Below are 21,946 nucleotides of genomic sequence, written 5' to 3' on the forward strand. Positions count from 1 at the left end.
AATGAAATATTTACAATGTCATCTCTGCTCTTTAAAGTCTGTCCAATTATTTTCAGAATGGAAAAAATAGAAAAAAAAAATACATTTTCATGCTCTGCAACCAACCATTTTCCAAAAAAAAAGAAGAAGAAGGAGAGAGCATTGCGATACATAAGTTTATTGGAATTTTTGCGCATGTTCACGAGTGGAAGATTCTCAAGGCATAACACGAAAAAAGAAATTTTTTTTCCTCAATGTAAAAATATACACTTTTGGTTGAGGAATTATCATTTTTGCAGCTTAAATATAATAAAATTAAATCGTAATTTGGAGAGTGTAGAAATAATTCATAAGCATAAAATATATCAATTAAATTCATTAAGTGTAGTTCAGGTTAAAGTCAAAGTCTAATTAATATATTCAGAGTCATGACGAAACATTTCCTTTTGTGGTTGCTGATTACGTTCACCACCTTCATTTTAATTCAATCAAAGAAGGCTCCGGTTAAGTTTGATGGTGATTTCGAGTTTGTGGACGAGGTAGGCTGTAGGAATATAGTTATAATATGTGTGGGTTTTGAGTGCTGAAAATTCTGTCAATTCCTTCAATTTTTATATCCTCGTTCCTCATTTGAATTGCAAATTGAGGATTATGTATCATTCTATTTTAATAGCAGTAATCCAAGTACTTTTAATTTAATCCTATTATGCTGGTAGATTTGATGATGAGAACCAAGGATTCTCAATCACTGAATTTATGCAGTTATGATGAATTCAATCATTAATATTCAGTCAGTCGTAAATTTTTGAACCCTTACCAAAAAAAATTGTATTATTAAAAAGTCTTGGTGTTATTGATTGGATGATTCAGGCGCACTTTAAAGGGAAATTTAAGCATTTAATTCGCAAATTAACATGCTTGACATTCAGAATTAAATAAAATTTTCAATGAATTTTTGAAGTTCTAAATTCAACGACTTTTTGAAACTCAAATTTTCAATGATTTTTGTGAAGTTCAAAATTTTAACGAATTTTTAAATTCAAATTTTCAACGAATTTTTGAAGTTCAAATTATTAACGACTTTTTGAAGTTCAAAATATTGAATTTTGAAAATTCGTTAAAATTCGAATCTCAAAAAGTCGTTAAACAGCAATTTTTGTCATCTTGAAATTTGACCTAGCCAGCAGATCAAAGTGCATTTCTACACTGATTTATTATTCAAAAATTTACTTTAAAAAAATTCTCGTTTTCATATTTTAGGACGATAAAAAGAACTATGTGAAATTTTCGTTATCAGAAAAAAAGAAGTGGATTCACGACCCGTCAAGTACGTGTTTTTTGCCTTCTCCTTTTTATATTTATATTTACATGTAGTATCGATTGCTTCAAAAAAATAATTTCATTGGCTGTTATTCTTGTCAAAATCTTGATATTTGAGACATTTTAATTTCATGTTTTTTTTTCTTATGATTTACGATATCCTTACTCAATTCAAATTTCATTAGCTAATCGAATCTACATGACTTGAAGCTGTTTTGTTTTTTCTATTATCAAAAATTGTAATTTGATATTTTATATTTTATCTACTTTTATTCTCTTAATTCCTATAAAGATGATCTGTGTAAGCCATTAAACTGTAAGAAGAAGGAACTGTGCTTACTTGAGGATGCTTACACGGCTGTTTGTGTTTCCAAAAAGGAGCTGCATAGAAACAGGTAAATTAAAGCAGATTTATTGATTAAAGCGCATTTCTTCTTGTCTTTTTTGAATTGAAGATTTAAAAACCGTTACTAAATTTTTTTTGAATTTTTCGTGAAAAAGTTCGTTAAAAAAGATTTTAAAATTTTTGAACTTTTCAAAATTCGATAAAATTATTTTCAAATTTTTTGAACTTTTCAAAATTCGTTACGAAAAAAGTTCAAATTTTGAACATCTTAAGATTCAAAAATATTTATAACGGTCAAGATCAAGCATTAAATGCCGCAACTATGTAGCAAATGACGCAGCACATAACTCACAGGAAAGTGCGCTCATTTATTGTGCTTCATTAGCCAACGATAATCATTTCTGACATACAATTTGCTAAAAATAATAAATATATATTTTTAAGGGATGAACTTTTGGTAAAATACAAGTTATTTGAGGAAGAGGCAAAACGAAAGGCTGAAACAGTCGAGAGTAATGAGAAGAATAAATCATCATTTACTTCACCCGATTACACTACCGATATTTCACGTGAAGACGATGTTTCGAGTGATTTTGATGACTCAAAAAAGTAAATTTAATTGAATTTTTAAATTCCAATATCAAATGGCCATAAAAAATAAGAATTGATGGCAAACAAGGGATTTGAATAATAATAATTTAATGTAAAATGCTAATTTATCACATAAAATTTTTCTATTTTAAAATAGTAAATGCAAGCCATGTTCAGCCGTTAAGACGTCATTCTTATGTGGATCCGACAACAAAACCTATTCGTCAATGTGCCGATTAAATTATTACAACTGCATACAGGGACTCGAAGTTTATAAAATTTGCTCGGGATTTTGTCCTTGCAAAGGTCAGTAGAATGTCTATTTTGCTAAATTTTGGATTATAACGTTTATTTAGAATTCAAAATATTTGAAAAACTTGCAACAAGTTCAATCTGTTGTATGGTTTTGAGACATTTCAGTTTTGAACTCCGAAAATCCGTTAAATTTAAAATTGAAAACCATTCAACAGTCTTCAATTTCTGGTGACTGTTGTATGATTTTAAACCATTTCAAATATTGAAAAACCGTTAATACCGCATATTATTCAATCCTTTTAATTGCAGACGAACAGCGTCGCAATAACAAGAAAGCAGAACGCAAAAATGTTTCGAACGGAAAGAACAAAAAGTTGAAGGAGGGAAAAAAGGTAAATAATTATTATAAATGAGTTTCTCCTTGAAATAATAATATGTACAATCCATTTACTTGCTAAATTTATTCTCTCTTTTGTGCTTTATTTTACTTACTATTCCACTTTAGGAGGATGAAAATCAATACTCAAAAATTAATTATGCTTATCAACTCACACCGGAGGATTTAAAATATGATAACAAGCATTACGAGTTTATTAAATTTACACCGGACAACAAGAAATTGGTCCAAGTAAGCATTAAAATACTTGTTAGACATAAATTTATTATATTTAATTAAATACGTGTTTACAGCATGAAAAGCAGACCAACATTAAAGTTAATATCAATGATAAGAATTATTATGATGGACGTACGATGGTATCAAGCAACAGTAAGTCTAACATTAATTAATTAATTAGAAGATGCTTTAATTATCCATACAAATAGAAAATTCCGACAAGAAAGGCGAATGCAGTCAGGATCAATTAGTTGCCATTGGCAATAGACTACTTGATTGGTTCTCGGTAATTATGTTTGATTCCAAAAAGAAGCCATTGTATCACAAAAGTGTAAAAGGTAAAATCACCATCATTTAATTATATATGGCTATAGCTCACTTACTCATGAATATAATTTTCAGAAATTCTATCGACGCCTTGTAAGACGGAAGTGAGATTAATGTTCCATCATTTAGATGCTAATTCAGATGGAATTTTATCTGAGGAAGAACTTTATCAGATAGAACATGATAAGGTAAGGCCAAGAAGAAAAACATTTTGGAAATTGGAAAAATTGGAAGTGTCATTAAATTATCACAATAAGAATTGCGGATGGCGACATTCAGTCTGTCTATACAAGTAAATGGGAAATCGATGACATTGTCATAAACTATAAAATTTTCCGAGAACTGACATAGCAATTTTCCAATTTCCACAGTAATTACCATAATTCTAATACAATTTTTCCATATATACAGAACGAGGAATGTATCAAGCCATTCTTGGACACATGTGATTGGGATAAAAATAACATGTTTGATATACGCGAATGGTGCAGTTGCTTTGAAAAAACCGATCGTCCTTGTATTGCTGTACGACGTCGAATTGAAAGCAACGAAGACAATTCACAATATACACCAAATTGCGACGACCAAGGTTTCTATAGACCAATACAGTGTCATAACATCCTCCAAGTATGCTGGTGTGTTGATAAACATGGCGTTGAATTCGCCAACACACGAAGTAAAAATAAGAAGCCTGATTGTGGTGAGTAATAAATTATTAATAGAACTCGAAGTTCATTCAAGTTATGTGGCTGCTTTAATTTTGAATGACCTTTATGCAACATTTATTCTTACTCTAAACTGTGTATATCAAGCGGAATTTATTTATATACCCACGTTGTTTTAAAGCCTGCTTGATTCTTAACCCGATGGATTTATTTTTAATCCAGTTGGATTTATTTTTAATCCAACTTTGTCCCACTGAAATTTGCTTTGAAGTCTCAACAGACTAATCTTATTCCTTGACATTTTCACATACTAATTTCCTAGATGAAGTCTTGAAGAGCGCTTCAACCTTAATATCGGACTACACAGACGATGACGAAGATGATGACGATTTGCGAGAAGAGAACAAAGATGAGAGCAGCGGTGATAAATTATTAATGTTTTAAGTTACTAGACCACTGTGGAGCTTTCTCTTTTTTTATTTATAATTAGGGTACATTTTGATTGCCATAGAATGCAATAATTTTAAAAATTGTCAATTTATGTTCAAGTATAAGTCTTAATTTAAATGCATATGATGCATTTCCATTCCTTAAAAATGATGAATTTCGTATAATTAAAATTGCCTACGATATTAATAAATATAGTGTTAATGAAAATTAGCAATTTGATCAGATATATTTCAAAAAAATAAGTATGTTAAATAAGTAGATATTGACAAGACATTTTCTCGGATCATTAAACTTTCTTTTTGTAAATTCCTACGCAAAAAATTCACCGAAAAATTTCCTCACACATTCGTCGGAACTAAATTCCTAATAAGTAACTAGATTGTCGTCATACGGCAACAAGATATTCTTATTTCTCCTACTGCACCATCACACGATCGTTGCTTGAAATATCTCTGGAATTTATTATTCTTTATTAAAAAATAGTGAGGACATACTTAAAAAATTGATGTTTTTTGTACAACTTTCTGTAGTTTTTCGTCGTCTGTAGACAGAAAGTTTATGTTCATTGTGATTTTTCAATAACTTGACTTATGTTGACTATTTTTCTTTTCCTTAATTCTTAATGAAAAGGAAAGACAAAAAAAAACTTTTTTCTACATAATTTAAATAAAAAAATGATGAAATAAATAAACCTAAATGTAAGATCTGAACATGTAATTCAATTTTTTCTCAAGAATGCAGACATAAGATGAAATAATAAAAAAAAAAACTAGAAAATTTTTAATTGAATCTATTGTTTAATTAATTTTGGAACTCGAAGTCGACTCAACTTCATATAAAATTCGAGTCGATTTCGAGTTCTGATTGATTTGAATATTGAAATTTCAGAGGAAAACGGAAAAGTTCGTTAAAAATTTATTTGAATTTAGGACAATATGGATTAGCATAAAATTTGAATTTTTATCGACCGTTACAAGCAAATTTGATGAATTTTCAAAATTATTGTTTACAAAATTTTAGAACAAAATATTTGTAAATTGTTTTTTTAAAATTCAACGCTTTCAGAAGTTATAAAATGGTTTATTATCAATCCTCTTGTAGTTTATGACCTAAACTCTAGGATTGTAGCATTTTAATCCATTTAAATTTTGCAAAAACTACAAAAATCTTAATTTTGTTTCAAAAACTTCAATTTTGTACTAAAACCGAAAGTTCAAAATTTTCAAATTTTGTACTAAAATCCTGATTGACACAAATTACTCATGCCATGGCAGCTAATTGGTTGTCAAGTGGCATCCAAGTGGTCATGAGAATGACTCCATTTGGTGACCATGAAAAACTTCTGCTGATCGTGAATGATTCAACGGGTTTTTGTGAATAATTAATAACCCATTCTAAATTATTATGGTAAATCCCAGAAAATTAAATTTCAAAGGAACCAAAATTCAAACTTTACCCTTTCTAAAGCTTTCAAGCCTTTCCAACCACACAACCAATTAACACAAAAGCAAACTTTATAAACAAGTTTCTAATTGAATGACGATAAACACAGTATGCAAAGTGACTGTTGTTGGACATGATAGCTACAACAAAAACAACGTCAGGATAGGTTAAGGAAAAAATCAAGATCAATATACATTAAGTTCGCATGATATTCAAGATTTCTATATATTCTATAGACATAAATGATTACTATAGCAACGGATATGTCACAAACATATAGGAAGCCAAAAATAGTAAAGGAACTAGATATAACTTTTAATTTAACAAGTGCGTAGACTAATTTAGACGTAACATGAGTGATTGGGTTTTTGACAGTTTAATTTGCTTCTTACACTCACCTGTTTGGAATGCAGCATTAAATACATTTATTGAGGAGAAATCTTTAGGTATTAAACTTAATCAGCAGCTCTTATAAGTCCATTATTAAATTCATTTGTTCCATCCAAATAGTTTTTGATCCGAATATAGAAATTAACATCTCAGATCCGCAATACCTTGAAATTCACAATGAGTACAAGAACTTGGTCGATTACATGCTTGGAAGCTTTATGGAAGAGCTGAACATAACGCCTGAGGAATTTGAATTAGCCTGCATTGAAGGGAAAAATTTGTTGACCAAAAATGATCCATCGAATGACAATGGCTCATTCTCATTCCACAAGGGACTTTTTCAACAAATTTGGGCTGCAAATGACATGAGGACATTTGTCAAATTAATGGTCCAACGTAATATTGAAATACAGCTACAGGCATTGGACTTGATTGAACGACAACGAAATTCTCAAGATGTTGATGACATTGAGACACAGGAACAAGAAGACATTGCCGAAATCGAAGAATCAGTTAAAGTTGAAGTTAATCATCAAGAAGAAAAGCAGGAAGACGAAAGTTTAAATCGATTAAATTTATTCTTCGAAAAGGAAAAGGTAGACAAAGAAGACCTAAGCATGCGGCAAGCCTACTTACGTCAGCAGCGTGATAAAATTTTGCAACTAAAAAAGCAGGTAAGAGCACGTCAATTAGATGATACAACAATGAAGGAACGGCCAAAATCGGCAAAAGCAGCACAGAAAATAATTCGTGGTGAAAATATTGAACCGGATGAAGCGTCAATTCAGTTACGAAAGATATTAGCCAAGAAGTTACGCGACGAAGTGGTCGACAGTTCACAAAATTAAATTAATTAAACATGACTTTTTTTTCGTTACAATTTTAAATGTTTTTCTATGTAGTGGCACATTCCAAAAGTGGCTTGAATGAATTTTTTTTTTGTGATACACAACAACAACAACAAGAATAAAATGCTAAGTTTTTTTGTGACAATTTGAAAATTTAAAATTCAATTAATTTGTTCTTTTTCCGATTTATTTTAAATTTATTACATCATGAATCTATTCTCTTACTTTTATTTTACAGTTCATTTTTTCATTAATAATTAATCTTGAATTAAATACTATGCTAATCGAGCTTTCTTTTGCGCAGGAGAATTATCTACATTATCTTCTTCATCAGAATCTTCCGTTGTTTCGTAGTCAACAAGTGACTGAAAAGGGAAAAAATAATTAGTCAATTTAATCCTCGGATTAAAATTAAATCCAGTTGGATTAAAAAATTCCTTACCTTCTTAACACCCAAATTTTTAAGCGGCTCGGATTCTTTACTAGTCATCGTCGTCTCCTTAACGATTTCATTATCACTACTTGATGGTGAATCATTAACGTACGTCTTATCGTCATCATGATCTAACGATGATTCAGTATCATCATTGAGAACATCCTGAAACGTAGTCGTTCCTGATGTTGTTGTAGTGGTTGTTGAGGACGTTGTCGTGCTGGTTTTTCTGTTGCTGTTTGTTCCATCTTCTGTGTTTTCTGACATTTCATATAACACATCCGGTGAACATTCCTTTTTCTCTTCTTTTGACGACGTAACTGTCTCAGTTGATTTTCGATTATTATTATTGACATTATTGTTATTATGAATTGAATTAACAATTGTATGCTGTTGTGTGGTTGGTTGGTTAGCTTTTGTTGGTCCATTGACGTTTTCTGTTTTTTTATCCATTATTTTACCTATTTAACATGACAATAACATAGATAAATAAATTGTTAATTCTAAAATGTACAATAAGTAGCACTTACTTATATTATTTTCCAGATCTGAGGTGGGTACGTCTTCAAAGTCATCTTCTTCATTAAACCACATTTCTTCTTCTTCGGGAGGTTGTCTTGGATCGCGTCTGTAGCGTGAATTTCTCAAATTCGATAGCATCCTAAATATAAGGAATAAGAAGCATAAGTAACAAGATAGATTGTCAATAATGTGAATAACTTACGTATCAAAACCCTTATCCTTATCTTTAAGTCTATCTTGATGTTGATCATATTTGTTTCGAAGATTTTTGAATGTCTGCACATATTGAATTTCATCGAAAATTTTACCAAAATTCTCTACGACATAAGTGCATAAAATCTTTACATCTTCAAGTTTTATAAACTCAAACAGTTCCAGTATTGCCGACTCAAGTAAGTTGTATCGTCCATTGTTTCGAATGAAAGCTTCCACAACTGGTGCAAACAAATTTCCTTTCATTATGTATCTGTAAATATTTATTTGCGAATTTTATGCATTAATTTTGTCACGTAATGGAAACAGCTTAAAATGTCATACATACCGATTATAAAAGTCATCTTTCATGGAAATTATTTTCCTTAGGAAACGTAACGCGCATAAAACGAGAAAGGTGTGCGTTGATCTCATAAGCACAAGGATTCTTCTTAGTAAATCTTTACTAATAATACAATTCTTTATATGATAGCTGTGATGCTCAACGCAAAATGAGAGAAGCTCCAAAACTAGCCCCAATAATTGAACTGTGTGATAATCTTCGTTTGCAAGTTTATCGTCGACTGTGTTTTTAAGAAGTGGTGCTGTAAGAGAGAATGTTTTTTCTACGATATTAATTTACCCGCTTTATAAAATTCAAAATTTTAACGGCCATTAAATTTTCAAATCAGGCAATTCGAAAAAAAAATAACGGAAATAATCAGGCAGCACAAATGAGTAATAAGCAACCTTGAGTCATTCATTTGTGCTACGAGAGACATGAGGAAGCATAAAAACAAATGGCAGAAGTAATAATAAGAAGAACAAAATAAAAAAAAGATTGTAGCTTACCAATTAAAATGTGAATGGAATTTTTGTAGAAGAAATTAAGAAAATCTGTTTTCTCAGACTTGTTGGCACTAGCCAGCATCGTCTCAGGATCCAATAATATTCTGATGACTCCCATTAATTGAACTGCGCCACCGAGTTCTGGTTCCGAATCGTTGAGCATTTGTTCTATGGCAATATTTAGCAAACATTGATCTTCGTGTTCCTGGTTGTTATATTGAGACAATGTATAATCTCGTATTAAGGATGGTGAATATTCAACAATAGTCGTTAAGATGTCAATTGATGCGGATTTGATTTTTGGATCGTTAATGTTCAATATGATTTCCAATGCGGGTAATATTCCCAAACTTATTAAGCTTTTATAAAATGCTTCCTTAGCGTGAGGCTGTAACAATTGAGCATAACTACAAAATTCTTTTAAAAACAGAACCGAATCACGACGTTTATCCAATGCTGTATTTGGATCGCTCAACAGAGCAAAAAGATCATCCAAATATTTGTCATCTTCTTGAATGAGAGTCACAATTTCGCATTTATTGAAGAATATAAAACTTGACAGGGAGTTCAGCATCGCATCCTCGAATACTGATGGAGCCGGTAATATAATATCTTGAATGTATTGAACACGATATGTCTGATGAATTTTAGCTAATAGTTCTTGATTCTTAATTTCAATTGGCTCCCTAAATTTGGAATATTGTTTCAGATAGTTCCGATGACGTTTTGGCGGACCGCCTGTCGGATCATATTCCAAGCAGCCAACAACATCAAAAATTGTATCGTCAGCAAACATAATTTCAAACAATTGTGTGCGATTAAGGAGGAAAATATTCTTAAAGATTTCAAAAAGATAATGTAGACCTTCTTGATTATCTAAATCCTCACAAATGTGAAACAAATTCAGCAGTTTCTTTATGTAATTCTCTTGTTCTAATGCAATCGATAGCTTCTCCTTTCGCATTTGTGTGTTGAGACATTGTGAAATCAACTCACTGATCTCTTCCAGACGTGATATATCGCATGCAGGAAGTTCAATTGGTGGTGCAGAATCTGGCATATCCTCATACCGTTCATCTTCAGATTCTTCAACTATATCTTGTGTAGTATCAACTGATGGATCTTTTCCCTGAACCTGACATATTTTCTCCCAAATCTCATCACATCCTGCTTTCTCTTGAAAACTTAGTGCCAAATCAAAATTATCTCCCTCACTCCATACAATCAACGTGTCTTGTTGCTTTTGATAAGCCGTGTCTGGCTGTATTTTGCTCTCCAATAACAGTGATCCATCATTTTCTGCACGTACAAGCAATGAGATTCCTATTTACAATAACAGAATAGTAGAAAAAGAAGAAAAATATTGATTAATATAGATTATTATTATTATTTCCATGAGTATTACCTTTTAATCGTTCCACATAGCTTGATGTAACGTGTCCAGTTCCGCGATCATCCCATTGACGGTCTGCATTTAGAGCATATAGTTTAACCCTTCGTCTGGTACTTGTGTCTTGTGTTGTCATATTCTGTATTTTACGCTTCTTAATGATTCTTTTAATGACAATTTTTGCTACTTTAAAAATCTTAAATAGATGGATGTGTGTAAATGAATTTATCCGATAAATAGCTTCAATTTTTTTTTTGTTTTACTCTCTCTTATTTGTTTTGTTGTTTGTTATTATTATTTTAATATTACTCGCTCAAAAAATATAATTATGTTGTATTTCCATATCACTTTTTAATCAAACTGCAGCGCTTTGAAAAAAATCTGGACAGAAAAAAAGAGATGATAAATAAAATTAGTTAAAGTAGGTAAATAAGATGTGATTCTGACAAACTTTCATAACTTTTTATATTTGTATCATAATAAAAGAGGCATGTTTGGCTCGAAAATATCGATTTTATGCATTTAAATCATACAATATTAAGAATCCAGTAAGAAATACTACAATTAATAACATCGTAATGCTTACAAAAATGCTGTAATTCATGAAAAAAAATTCCATTTTAAAAAAGTGACTATTTATCCTCCAAAATGTCTCTAAAGCTGCATATAGTCTGTATACTCAATGGCTGTATAGACAAAATAGTACGAGCGAAAATGATGGAGAAATAAAATGCAAGATGTCTAATAATTTTCCATTACACGAATTTCTCACTTACAGTACACATAAAATATCATATTTTTTGAGCATAAACACTTATTTTTATGTTAAATATACATTATTTATGCTATTTGTATTCAATTTAAGCGATAGATCAACATCCAATCTTTATGGAATAGACAAAAAGTTATGAAAATTTGCCGAACCAATTTTTTTTTGTATATAAAATATGCAAATCAAAACAAAATCGCATTATAATGCACTATAAATAAATTAATTTATTTCATACACTTTTATAATCACTTTTCTCTAAAATCTTGCTTTAATTTCCCGTGTTTTGACATTAATTTCACTAAAATTTAATTTTTCTTTTCCAAAGCGTCACGAAAATTCAAGCGATAGTTCCATTCCCTTTCCGGGGCATTCAACTACTTTCATGCAATTCAAAAACATGGCAAAATAAACAGTTTCCTACTTTAATTAAACAATTTACCTGAATTGCAAATAGTTTATTGCAATAACAATCTCATTTGCAAAGTTAACTAAGTTAAATAGCCTTATTAATTTAATGTTTTTAAAATAATTCTATTCAGTCTTAAGCAACGTATTCGGTACACGACTTTAAAATAAAATTTTATCTCGAAGAAAACAATATTTTGGAATTAAAAAATATATTAATTACAGTATATAGACACAGTATCTAAGTGTATCCGGTAACAATCGTTGATAGACTTTTTCAAATCACATAGTTATTGTCTAAAAGTATTCGGAATTGGCTGTATTTTTTAAAGTGAAATGGGTGACAAAATTGAGAAGCTTTATCAGATTTATGATCTTTTAAATGAAGCATCAGACAAATCAAAGGTAAGTTATGACTAAATTCACTATTATCTATGTCTAGATATCAGTTTTACATAGTTCCGTTGCATAAAGGACATTTTCTAATCGATAGCTATAACCTCTAATCATTATTCCCGTAATTTCGATTGCCGCTTACCTTTTTATATACACGGCATGGACATCTTTACTCTTGAGGTGTTCCCTTTCCATAAAATCACATGGAAATCGAATCTTTGCGGTCAAATTTCTAGAAAAATTCTAATCCAGAACAAGTTTTTATGTATTCAGCATAATGTGAATCTAATCAGAATTATGCTTGCTTGAGTCCTGCATGTAAATGATCCTTTATGTATATCCTTGAATGTATATTTTTTCATAAAATGTGTATGAATCACTAACAATGTCTTTTTTATCTACAGCATGAACGCGAATATATGGAAATACTGGAAGCAGCAAGAGGATCTGACAAGGAGAAGAAGCTCGCTACTCAATTTATCGGAAAATTCTTCAAATTTTTCCCCAGCCTGAGTGAAACTGCAATTGATCGTCAATTAGATTTGTGCGAAGAAGATGATGTTTTGGTAAGCAGCACTAACGTCTTCAATCGTTTAGTTCCGATAATAATATTTACTGTTTTGTATAGGTACGACGAATGGCTATTAAGGAACTGCCAACTTTCTGCAAAGATGCTAAGGAAAATACACCAAGAATCAGTGACATTCTCGCACAATTACTGAATTCATCTGATCCAAATGAGCTTCAACAAGTCAATATATCATTGCAAATGCTTGCTAAGGTAAATTTACATTATTTATGTCTATAAACATCTACTAACATCCAAAAATTAATTCAGGTTGATGCTATCGGAACCATTTCGGGACTATTTCATCAAATTAAACAAGGAGACGAGAATGTAAGATTGAGATGCTTAGAATTTGTAAGCAACAAGATTATGAAAAATACTGAAATTATGACTAAGCCAATAGAAGAATTTATTATCGGTGAGATTAAGAAACTCTTACAAGACGTTTCTGCAGACGAATTTCAAAAGTGCATCCAAATATTGAGTGCCACGAATTTAGGCACATCCATTACTGGTCATCAAGAGATTGTGAAACTTTGTGCAGAACAGGCTGATATTGATACAAATGTATCGGACATTTCTGATGATATTTACATCTTCTTGACATGCGTGAATCAAGCCTTGCCATTCTTTTCATCAAAAATTGAATCGACTACATTTGTTAAGCACACTTGTGAGAAGCTCCTTCCTTTGGAATTCTGGCATTTAATTGGAGCTGCTGATGATGATCAGACACAAATTCAATTAAGACTTTTAAAAGTATTTGCTGAATTATGTGCTCATTGTGGATCTCTTGAGAATCCAAAAGAGAAAATTGAGACAGTCTTTAATGTTTTAATGGAATTCCTACCACCGCCGCCAGAGGACATGAATGAAACTCCATTGATTTTATTCTCACATGTCGAATGCTTATTATATTCTATTCATGCATTAGGGAAACAATGTCCTGAATATTTGTCATTTAAGGATGATGAGCCGAAGTTGAAGGATTTCCGTGCTCGCTTGCAATACTTAGCACGAAGAACTCAAGGGTAAATATGCTCATAATTTAATATGTCTTAATTAATTCTAATACGAATGTATTATCATCATTAGGTATGTAAAGAAGCTACAAACAGACATTAAGGAAGAGACTGTTAATCCAAAAACTGATGAAGAAAAAATCAAAATCATTGGCTTGAAGACAACATCCAATATCCAGACACTAATTCGTGACCTTTATCATCCAAGCTACAAATCTGTCATCAATCTAAGCTGGATAAACGAAAAGGCAAAGACAACAACAAACAGCATTACAGCACCAGTAGCAACAAAAACGAATGAACAGTCAAATAACACAAACAATAGAAAGCGTACAATTCCGTTCACGAAAAAAGACGGTCCATCAAATCATAAGCAGGCAAAGCAAATGTATTCACCACCATCAGGCAAATTTTCGTCACGTTTTGACACACAATCGTCACAAAATAATAATAAGTTTAATAACTTTAGAGGTAAGTTTAGAGGAGGCAGACGCAATGACAAACCTTACAATAAAAACAGACAATATTAAGTCAAATTTTTTTGAGTTACATTTTAAGGAGATCTTTAATACAAATTTTATGATTAGTTGAATCTTTTCATGTCCTAATCCTCAATTTCTACATGCTTTTTAATCATAGTAAAATTGTGTTCAGTCTGACTCTTATTTCGATTGTCTCCTTAAAATTTATATTTGTTAGCATTTTAAAGATGTACACTTTTTGTATGTCCATAACAAGATATTCGGATGTGCTTATATGAAGGATGCTTGAGCATTGCATACATTAAGTATGCTGGAAAGCACATAACTTTGTATGTGTTTGCAAAGAAATTTTCAAAATTCAAATTTAACGTTTTTTAAGTAATAAGCAATATAAGTTGTTAGATTAAGCAACAATCTACCTACTTACTACATCTGCACTAGCTATAATAGCTTAATTAAAATATTCGTTAATTCTAATTCAAAATAATCCTTTCATTGTGTTGGTGCAGAACATAAAATTCAAATTTTTAACCGTTATTTTGTATAAGCACACCTTGATATCTTGTCTCATAAGTTCAAAAAAATTAAATTGAATTAACATTGCGAACATTTAAATAAATTCTTTAATTAACATAAATCTTATAGGAACTAATTCCTAATTTTTAACGATTTCTTTACTTTTATTATATCTATTAAGCCGCAAGTGTGTCCTTTGCCTCACAATATTGTCGGTTGTATTTCTTTTGAATTTCTTTTCATTACCCTTTTTTAAGCATTATCGATTTGAAAAATTACTGATAAAAAATGATACGATTCTCGATAAAGATTTAAAGCACATTGCAATGTATAGATTTTTGTGTAATTTTTCATTCACTCATAATTTGTAATTTATATGATAAATTTACGTAGAAATATGAAAATAAAAATTAAGAATTAATTTCACTCAAACTTTGATGTTTTGGATTGTTTACTTTCATTATTTAGGTATATATACCTGCTTTTTTACAGGAAGTGTCGGGAATCAAAGGTATACTGGATCTAGGGTTTCACGAAGGATACTGGATCTGGAAACCCTTAACTGGATCTAAATGATTTTTACAGAATCAGACCATACAAAGTCTCTGTCATGTCAGGGATGAGTCAGAATCCATAAATAACTGACTCCATACTCATCTAATTACTTGAATATTAAACAAATCAGAATCAACTTGCTATTTTTAAGGTTGATAAGCAATCGTGTACACGTTTCATGGTCACTTTTGTCATAAAAGTATATAATCTCTCACGGCACATTGCTAAAAACTCTCGTCACATATGTTTACACAAGGATTATGAATCAGCTTTATCTATCAAGTTTTGGAAACGTCATAGCAAGTTATTTGATAACTGTTCTCATGAAGCATGTACTCAGTTACATAATTTAATTGGATTAAGTTTAAATCTTCGGATGAATTTGGAAGAATAAATTTAAATCCATTATGTTGTTCGTTTGTTTCACTGGCCATACAGAGTAATTGTTATCTGATCAATTTTGGTTGATGGCTTCCTTAGATGTCGCCTGAAACTGGAAGATTACATTTAAATCTTTTGTGTTGCTTGAATTTCCGGTTAGTGACATTGATCACGTATTTTAGGAGCTAATCAGCTAAGACATCTCAGACATGCATGAGTAGTTTATAAAGCCCTGGTTTATTTGTTCCAGTTAGACCGGTCAATGAGAGTCACCAAGAGAAGTTTCAAGATAGGAACATAAGTGCGAGAGGCTAATTACATTTTCTATATCAAATGGAATACTGTCTCTATCTAGTCTGTCTCAACAGGCCATTCGTTAAATCGGCTTAATTTGCGAGATTAAGAATTAAATCCGTCGGATTAAAAATAATTTAATTTGTAATTTTAAATGGGTAGCTGCTATGTAATCTGAAAATTTAAGAAAATTCTGAAAGAAGTATGAGGAACCGTACCACACGCATAGATCAATTACAATTCGCCTGAAACATATGCAATCAAAATATTTCCCAATATATTAATATCAATCTAAATGTCATCGTCATAGAGGAATGTAATATATAATTTGATAAGTATGACGTGCATGACGGCACGTAAGTAGATAGAATTGCAAAATAAAGTTGTTAAAATTAGATAATTGTCACAAAGCGATCAAAATGACTTGAATGAATTGAGAGAGAAGAATTTAGAGTATAAAGTCTATAATTAGATTAAGTCAAGAATGCTGTGCTAAGAGGAGGCATGTGAAGCAACAACCTGAAAGTGAAGACAGATAGTTAATGTAAAGGAAGGTAAGCAAAAAAAAAATTAGAAAAGAAAACAGAAAGTTTTTTTTGTGATTTTAAAAAAAATCTTAATTAACTCATAATGTCTTATGCCTAAACAAAGCTTTGGCCTTTCCTTCTAGCTTTTTATTTTCATTTCAAAATAATTTAAATTTGTTTTGTATTTTTTTAATTAAAAAGATTTCAATTATACGTAAGTTTTTTGTGTGTGCAAATTATTTTCTGAATTTTTTGTGGATATTATTCACAATCATGCCAAAAAAAATCATATTTGTGACTTAATAATTATCAATATTAACAACTTTTTCATTGCGTTTTAATTGCAGGTTTTTGTGCTCTCTCTATTCTTTATATATTTTGTGTATGTTTTATGGATGGTCGTGTGCGTTTCAACAAATATAAATATATATGCGATTAAAACAACAACCAAAAAAATTGCTTTGCAATGTATATGCATAATAATGTTAATAATAATTAAATAAGATTCAAAAAAATGTGAAAATTAATATGAAGAATATTATCTAAGAAAAAAAAACATTGTTCTGCATATTTTTTTGTTATATCTTTCTTTCCCCATAATATATAGTAGTTCTAAAGAAATTTGCATTCAACATCAAACGTAATAATTATAGGCTTATGTACGACTACACGTTTATATCTTTCTTCGTTTCTTTTTTTAACGGCTTTTTTTTCAGTTTTTTAGAAACAAAATTAAGGCAAATAAAATAAATTAAATATTATATAAATAATAATCAATAAAAAAAGTAAGCAAAAAAAATTAATTAAAAAAATGAAAAAAACTCGTCAATAAATTAGATAGAAAAAGAGTTTTTAAGAGTTGAAACTAATAAAAGTGAATTCTATGAAAAGATTCCATTTGACAAAAACAAAAGCTTCATCAACAGTCAAATCGCGTTATGCTGGATGAAAGACATTTTGCTTCATAAGTATGTTATGTATATGTTTATGATTGATAGAGATTTAAATAGTTTTGTTTTCTTTATATAAAAAGTTTATTCTTCTTCTTCTCCTTCCTCGCTACCAGTTAACATTGTGATTAATGCTGCTGTGTCAATCATACCCTTATCATCAATAACCATTTGGTCAAAAGCATCATCAACCTCATCTTCTGTGAATTTATCTCCCCATTTTGTCAATGAGGTACGTAATTTCTCACTGTCAATTTTGCCATGTCCATTGTCGAATGATTTGAATCCAGCAATAATGGTTTCATCATCGTCGGTTGCGCCACCACCTGACATACGTTCAGCGAAGAGTGTCAGGAGTTGTGTGAAATTAAGTGGACCTTGGGCTTCACTCAACATCTCATCCAATTCCTTGTCTGAGCAGAGTTTACCTAAAGCATCAAATGTTGAACGAAGATCATTTTTGCCAATAACGCCATCTTTGTCGTTGTCCATAAGTGCGAAGGCTTCCTCTGTTGATGATAATAATAATAAGTCATGCATTAATATACAACATCAATTAGGGATCATGTTATGAAGTAACTTACTGAATTCAGCAATTTGCTTTTGTGAGAACAAGACGAAAACTGAGGATGGGGCTTTCTTTGCTCTTCTTGAGCCTGAACCACGAGTTGATCCTCTCTGTGACTCTGATGCTGGTGTGGCTGCCGATGCTGGGGTTTCGGCTGCGGTCTCTACAGCTGATTCAGCTGCAGAGCCTTCTTCTTTTGCCTTCTTCTTCTTAATCTTCTTCTCCTTATCAGCCTATAAAATAAAGACATAAATCCATTAATAAATGAAGAAAATCTTAATGATTAGTGGTTGTTTGACATGTTTTGAAGTACTAAGGCATGATCATTACTCATCATGCCTTACTTATTTGACATACATTAAATCATAATGAATAGTTATCGTCCGCAATTTGTTGACAGAATATGTCATGTATGAAAATTATTTAATTATCGTCCCTTCACCTCCCAAATAATTTCTCATCATGCACGGCAATTTTTGCGGCGCTTCTAAAGAAAATTTTTACGCAATCTACTATGAATCTAGATGTATAATTAAATGTGGGAAAAGTAAAAAAAAAAAACTCTCGCGAACTGAAAAATGATTTCTAAAAATAGGATGTTGCGCGTGTTGGACGAACGATCATCAGCGAAATACGAAAAGATTAAATAAAAAAATTTTCTTTTCTTTTGAAAATGTAGGAAAATTTTTTTTTGTGTGAATTTTCTTTATGTAACAATAATATTTCGATGTTTTGTATGGTTCGAGAGAAATCCAATTTTTTGAATGTAGGCTGAAGGTTTCATCCTAAAAATAGACATTTTTTCATCCACCTCCTAACAAAAAAAAAATTCCTTCTTTTATTCTTCTTGCTATTTCTTAATCATTCGTTAAATTATCTCTATGATCTGATAATATATGCTGTTATTCATAACATGATCAAGTGGTTTCTTAAGGCTTATATATGAGTTAGTCATGTAGATCAGTTTCTAAGTCATTAAACTGTTGTAATTAACTTACTCAATTTTATGCTTTTTACTTTTTTTCAACAATGAGTGGGGGCGGGTGATCATTTTAAAAAGAGCAACTGGGAATCAACAGATGATAAATCTGTGCTTGCAACATCAAGTTTCTAGGATGTAAAGAAGAATCATCCCACAAATGAAATGTCAGGTTAAGCCTGCATTCATCTTAGCGATCACGTATAGAAGGTGCCCCTGATTCTAAATTAAACGTCAATATCCTACTCAAGTTGACCAAAATACATTAGAGTTAGTCATCGGGACAGTGACCAGATCAATCAAAAGTTAATTTTAAACAAGGTTTAAGGTAGTTTGTAAGAATTCGGCTATGTTGGCTATTAGCTTTTGAAGAATTCATACTAATAAGGATTAGAGCTCGAACTATATTTGGAGTCGACCCGAATTTTCTATCCAAAATTCAAGTCAACAACGATCGTCTATGTCGGGAAGATGCATGAACGATATCGTACAATTTCTCAAGACTAACCTTCTAGAAGGATCATTTAATCTGATTATTAAGCATGACATAGCTTAATATCCATTCATCAACCATAGAGCAAGCTCAAAGTTCAAAGTTTAAAGTGTTCAACAATGATGTCTATCTATAGAATAAGAAGATGTGACGACACCTTTCATTCAACCAAATTGAAACTTTTTGACCTATGGGAAGGGGTGATCACGTCATTTGTGAACAACATTGAATATTTTCCTAATTCAATTAAATCTTCTTATCACTCAAAATGCTTCTTATTATTCAACGGAAAATTTAATTTTGAAAAATGAGTACTAAAAAGCAACGCTTTATGTATTTTTGTCTTTTTTCAAAAAATTCCTTACGGTTATTTTTAGATTTTTCATAATATCCATTTATGGAGATGTATAATAACCACTCTACATGATCATTTGATTCAGACAGTATAGAAAGTATTTAAATCATTACGAAATCGTCATTTTTTAAGCATGATTCAATCAATTTTAAGTAATCTTGATTTTCTCACACATCACATGTGCAAAATATCGTAACGGTCTACTGAAATTTTTGGACCGACATCTTAATCGGAAAAGTCTCATTTGTGGCAACGAGTGCATGTCAAATTGAAATGTTATGTAAATTTCTGTCCTCCTTCAAGCATATTTTAATTTATTTTTCACAACTTTTTTTTCATTTCTTTTTTCACCGTGCTATATTCACTTGACTTATTCACTTCATGCTAAATATCCCATCTCTTAATTCAAGTTTATAATTCCATTAATTTATCATCATATTTTTTGTCATATTTTCCTTTCATATTAATAGTATGTCAAATTTTAACTTCATTTTACTGTTCACTTATATGTGCACTTATAATAATTTTCCCTCAGTCACTTACCATTGTAGATTATTTCTTTATTTTCCGACTTGTTTTCACAAAGGCCCCAGAACAACTGAAGTCAAATCTGAGTCGATAGTATTTAAGTCTACTAGCGAATATTCCTCGTTATTTACACGTATGTACTCCTTTTTTAGTAGGCTCAGATGCTATATATACACCACATCGGTTTTCTATTATTCACTCTATTATTATTTTCCGCCGAGGTCTTTTTTCCTTCGTCAACACTTCGCTATCCACGAACGATCGGCATTGCTTCAGCTCAATTCTTTCTTTCTTCGTATATACAAAAAAAAAAAGTTATATTTCTATTCATATTTATTAATGAATGTTTTGTAGCTTACAATTTACGTATTGATCGAGGAATTTTTCATTCCTGACCCTTTAGAAATTTTGTCGATTTTCCTTATCATCCAATAAAGTTCTATCAATTCAGGTGAGAACGATTTGATTACGATCAGTTTTTTGTGCGTGTCTGTAAGACTTACCACCTAAAGAATTTAAAATTAGTCAGATTCTTTCCTATTTTTAGTTCATTTTCTTAGTGGGAAAATTATGTAGCTGTTCGCTGAATGTCGGACAGTTCATGCATTTTCATCACGTCTACCACTTACCTGGTGATCCAATCCTAACTCAACTTGTCCATTAAAACGGGTTTCTTTGATATGGAACAATGACATTTTCTAAATTCATATAATTTGCTGATTTAGGTACTTTCTGTTTGTTCTGCAAGTTATTGGCATGTTGATATCACAATTTTCGACTATAAATTTGCAGATGATCAGTTATTTGGCTAGCTAATATGCGTGAAAAGATTAAAATTTGCGAAAAGGTAACTTTGATTTTGTAAACAAAAATTGAAAATTTCAAAAAATCAAAGTTCAAAATTTTTGAATGAGTTCAATCATTAATTTCAAATATTTTTCGATCGTTATAAATTTAATGGTTCATTTTAAGTTTTATGCCGGGAAAATGCGCTTTTCATCAAACATTACATCCATTTTAGTTTTTTTTTTGTTTCATTGAAATATGCACAGTACACACATTACCTTAAAATAGGATGTATATAGTCATTTATTAAATGGGAAGATGAGCAAATTCTTGAAATTACACATTATGTATACATAAAAGCAATAATATAATCGTCATGTGTGTATATAAATAATTTATTTTTTGATTTTTTTTCATCTCTTTGAGTGAACTTGCATGAAGAAAATACCAGAGATTATCATCATTTCTTGCCATCGTTTGCGTTACAAAAAATAAAAAAGAATTAAAGTTTACAGCAAGTAGAATGAGGTGCAAATAGTAATTTGCGGAATAAGAATCAGGACAGGATATTTATAAGTATGCCTTACTTATCCAAAAATATGGGATTTTTTTTTTGTTGTGGATCCCGGGTAATCTGCTGTCTATTGTGCCATTTTTGTGACAAAAATATTCAAATTTTCCACAGCCAAGAGACTGAAAATGATGCATAAAGTCTAAGATTTAATGATTTTTGAGGTGAAACTGACTTGAGAT

The 21,946-nt window shown here is 30.8% G+C and overlaps 5 protein-coding genes across 5 annotated transcripts; 3 read left to right on the top strand and 2 right to left on the bottom strand.

Annotated features, from left to right (window-relative positions):
* The first annotated feature begins 248 nt into the window (after window positions 1-248).
* On the top strand, window positions 249-5,338 carry Cow (Proteoglycan Cow). The gene is made up of 12 exons (XM_070646896.1): window positions 249-518; window positions 1,240-1,306; window positions 1,592-1,694; window positions 2,090-2,254; window positions 2,394-2,542; window positions 2,801-2,883; window positions 2,997-3,119; window positions 3,182-3,260; window positions 3,317-3,445; window positions 3,510-3,622; window positions 3,846-4,134; window positions 4,422-5,338. Exons 1-12 carry the CDS (start codon window positions 408-410, stop codon window positions 4,541-4,543), a joined length of 1,533 nt encoding a protein of 510 aa, XP_070502997.1. The 5' UTR covers window positions 249-407; the 3' UTR covers window positions 4,544-5,338.
* A 918-nt stretch (window positions 5,339-6,256) lies between these two features.
* Window positions 6,257-7,377, top strand: LOC139095534 (cilia- and flagella-associated protein 36). The gene is made up of 2 exons (XM_070646919.1): window positions 6,257-6,438; window positions 6,503-7,377. The coding sequence occupies exons 1-2, from the start codon at window positions 6,345-6,347 to the stop codon at window positions 7,228-7,230; spliced, it is 822 nt and encodes a 273-aa protein (XP_070503020.1). The 5' UTR covers window positions 6,257-6,344; the 3' UTR covers window positions 7,231-7,377.
* Window positions 7,378-7,399: 22 nt separating this feature from the next.
* On the bottom strand, window positions 7,400-11,768 carry flfl (serine/threonine-protein phosphatase 4 regulatory subunit 3 flfl). The gene is made up of 8 exons (XM_070646872.1): window positions 11,624-11,768; window positions 10,632-10,997; window positions 9,230-10,549; window positions 8,727-8,982; window positions 8,388-8,651; window positions 8,194-8,324; window positions 7,673-8,124; window positions 7,400-7,595 (listed from the first exon to the last, which is right to left on the bottom strand). The coding sequence occupies exons 2-8, from the start codon at window positions 10,750-10,752 to the stop codon at window positions 7,506-7,508; spliced, it is 2,634 nt and encodes an 877-aa protein (XP_070502973.1). The 5' UTR covers window positions 10,753-10,997; window positions 11,624-11,768; the 3' UTR covers window positions 7,400-7,505.
* A 166-nt stretch (window positions 11,769-11,934) lies between these two features.
* Window positions 11,935-14,315, top strand: cass (apoptosis inhibitor cassowary). Its single transcript, XM_070646894.1, has 5 exons — window positions 11,935-12,198; window positions 12,594-12,755; window positions 12,818-12,970; window positions 13,028-13,788; window positions 13,853-14,315. Exons 1-5 carry the CDS (start codon window positions 12,130-12,132, stop codon window positions 14,307-14,309), a joined length of 1,602 nt encoding a protein of 533 aa, XP_070502995.1. The 5' UTR covers window positions 11,935-12,129; the 3' UTR covers window positions 14,310-14,315.
* Window positions 14,316-17,541: 3,226 nt separating this feature from the next.
* Mlc2 (myosin light chain 2) lies at window positions 17,542-20,581 on the bottom strand. The gene is made up of 3 exons (XM_070646923.1): window positions 20,423-20,581; window positions 18,069-18,285; window positions 17,542-17,993 (listed from the first exon to the last, which is right to left on the bottom strand). The coding sequence occupies exons 1-3, from the start codon at window positions 20,423-20,425 to the stop codon at window positions 17,569-17,571; spliced, it is 645 nt and encodes a 214-aa protein (XP_070503024.1). The 5' UTR covers window positions 20,426-20,581; the 3' UTR covers window positions 17,542-17,568.
* Between the last annotated feature and the right edge of the window lie 1,365 nt (window positions 20,582-21,946).

This window comes from Chironomus tepperi, unplaced genomic scaffold (genome assembly GCF_022539635.2).
Source record: "Chironomus tepperi strain 1889 unplaced genomic scaffold, CSIRO-AGI_Ctep_v1 contig_364, whole genome shotgun sequence".
NCBI classification, from domain to species: Eukaryota; Metazoa; Arthropoda; class Insecta; order Diptera; family Chironomidae; genus Chironomus; species Chironomus tepperi.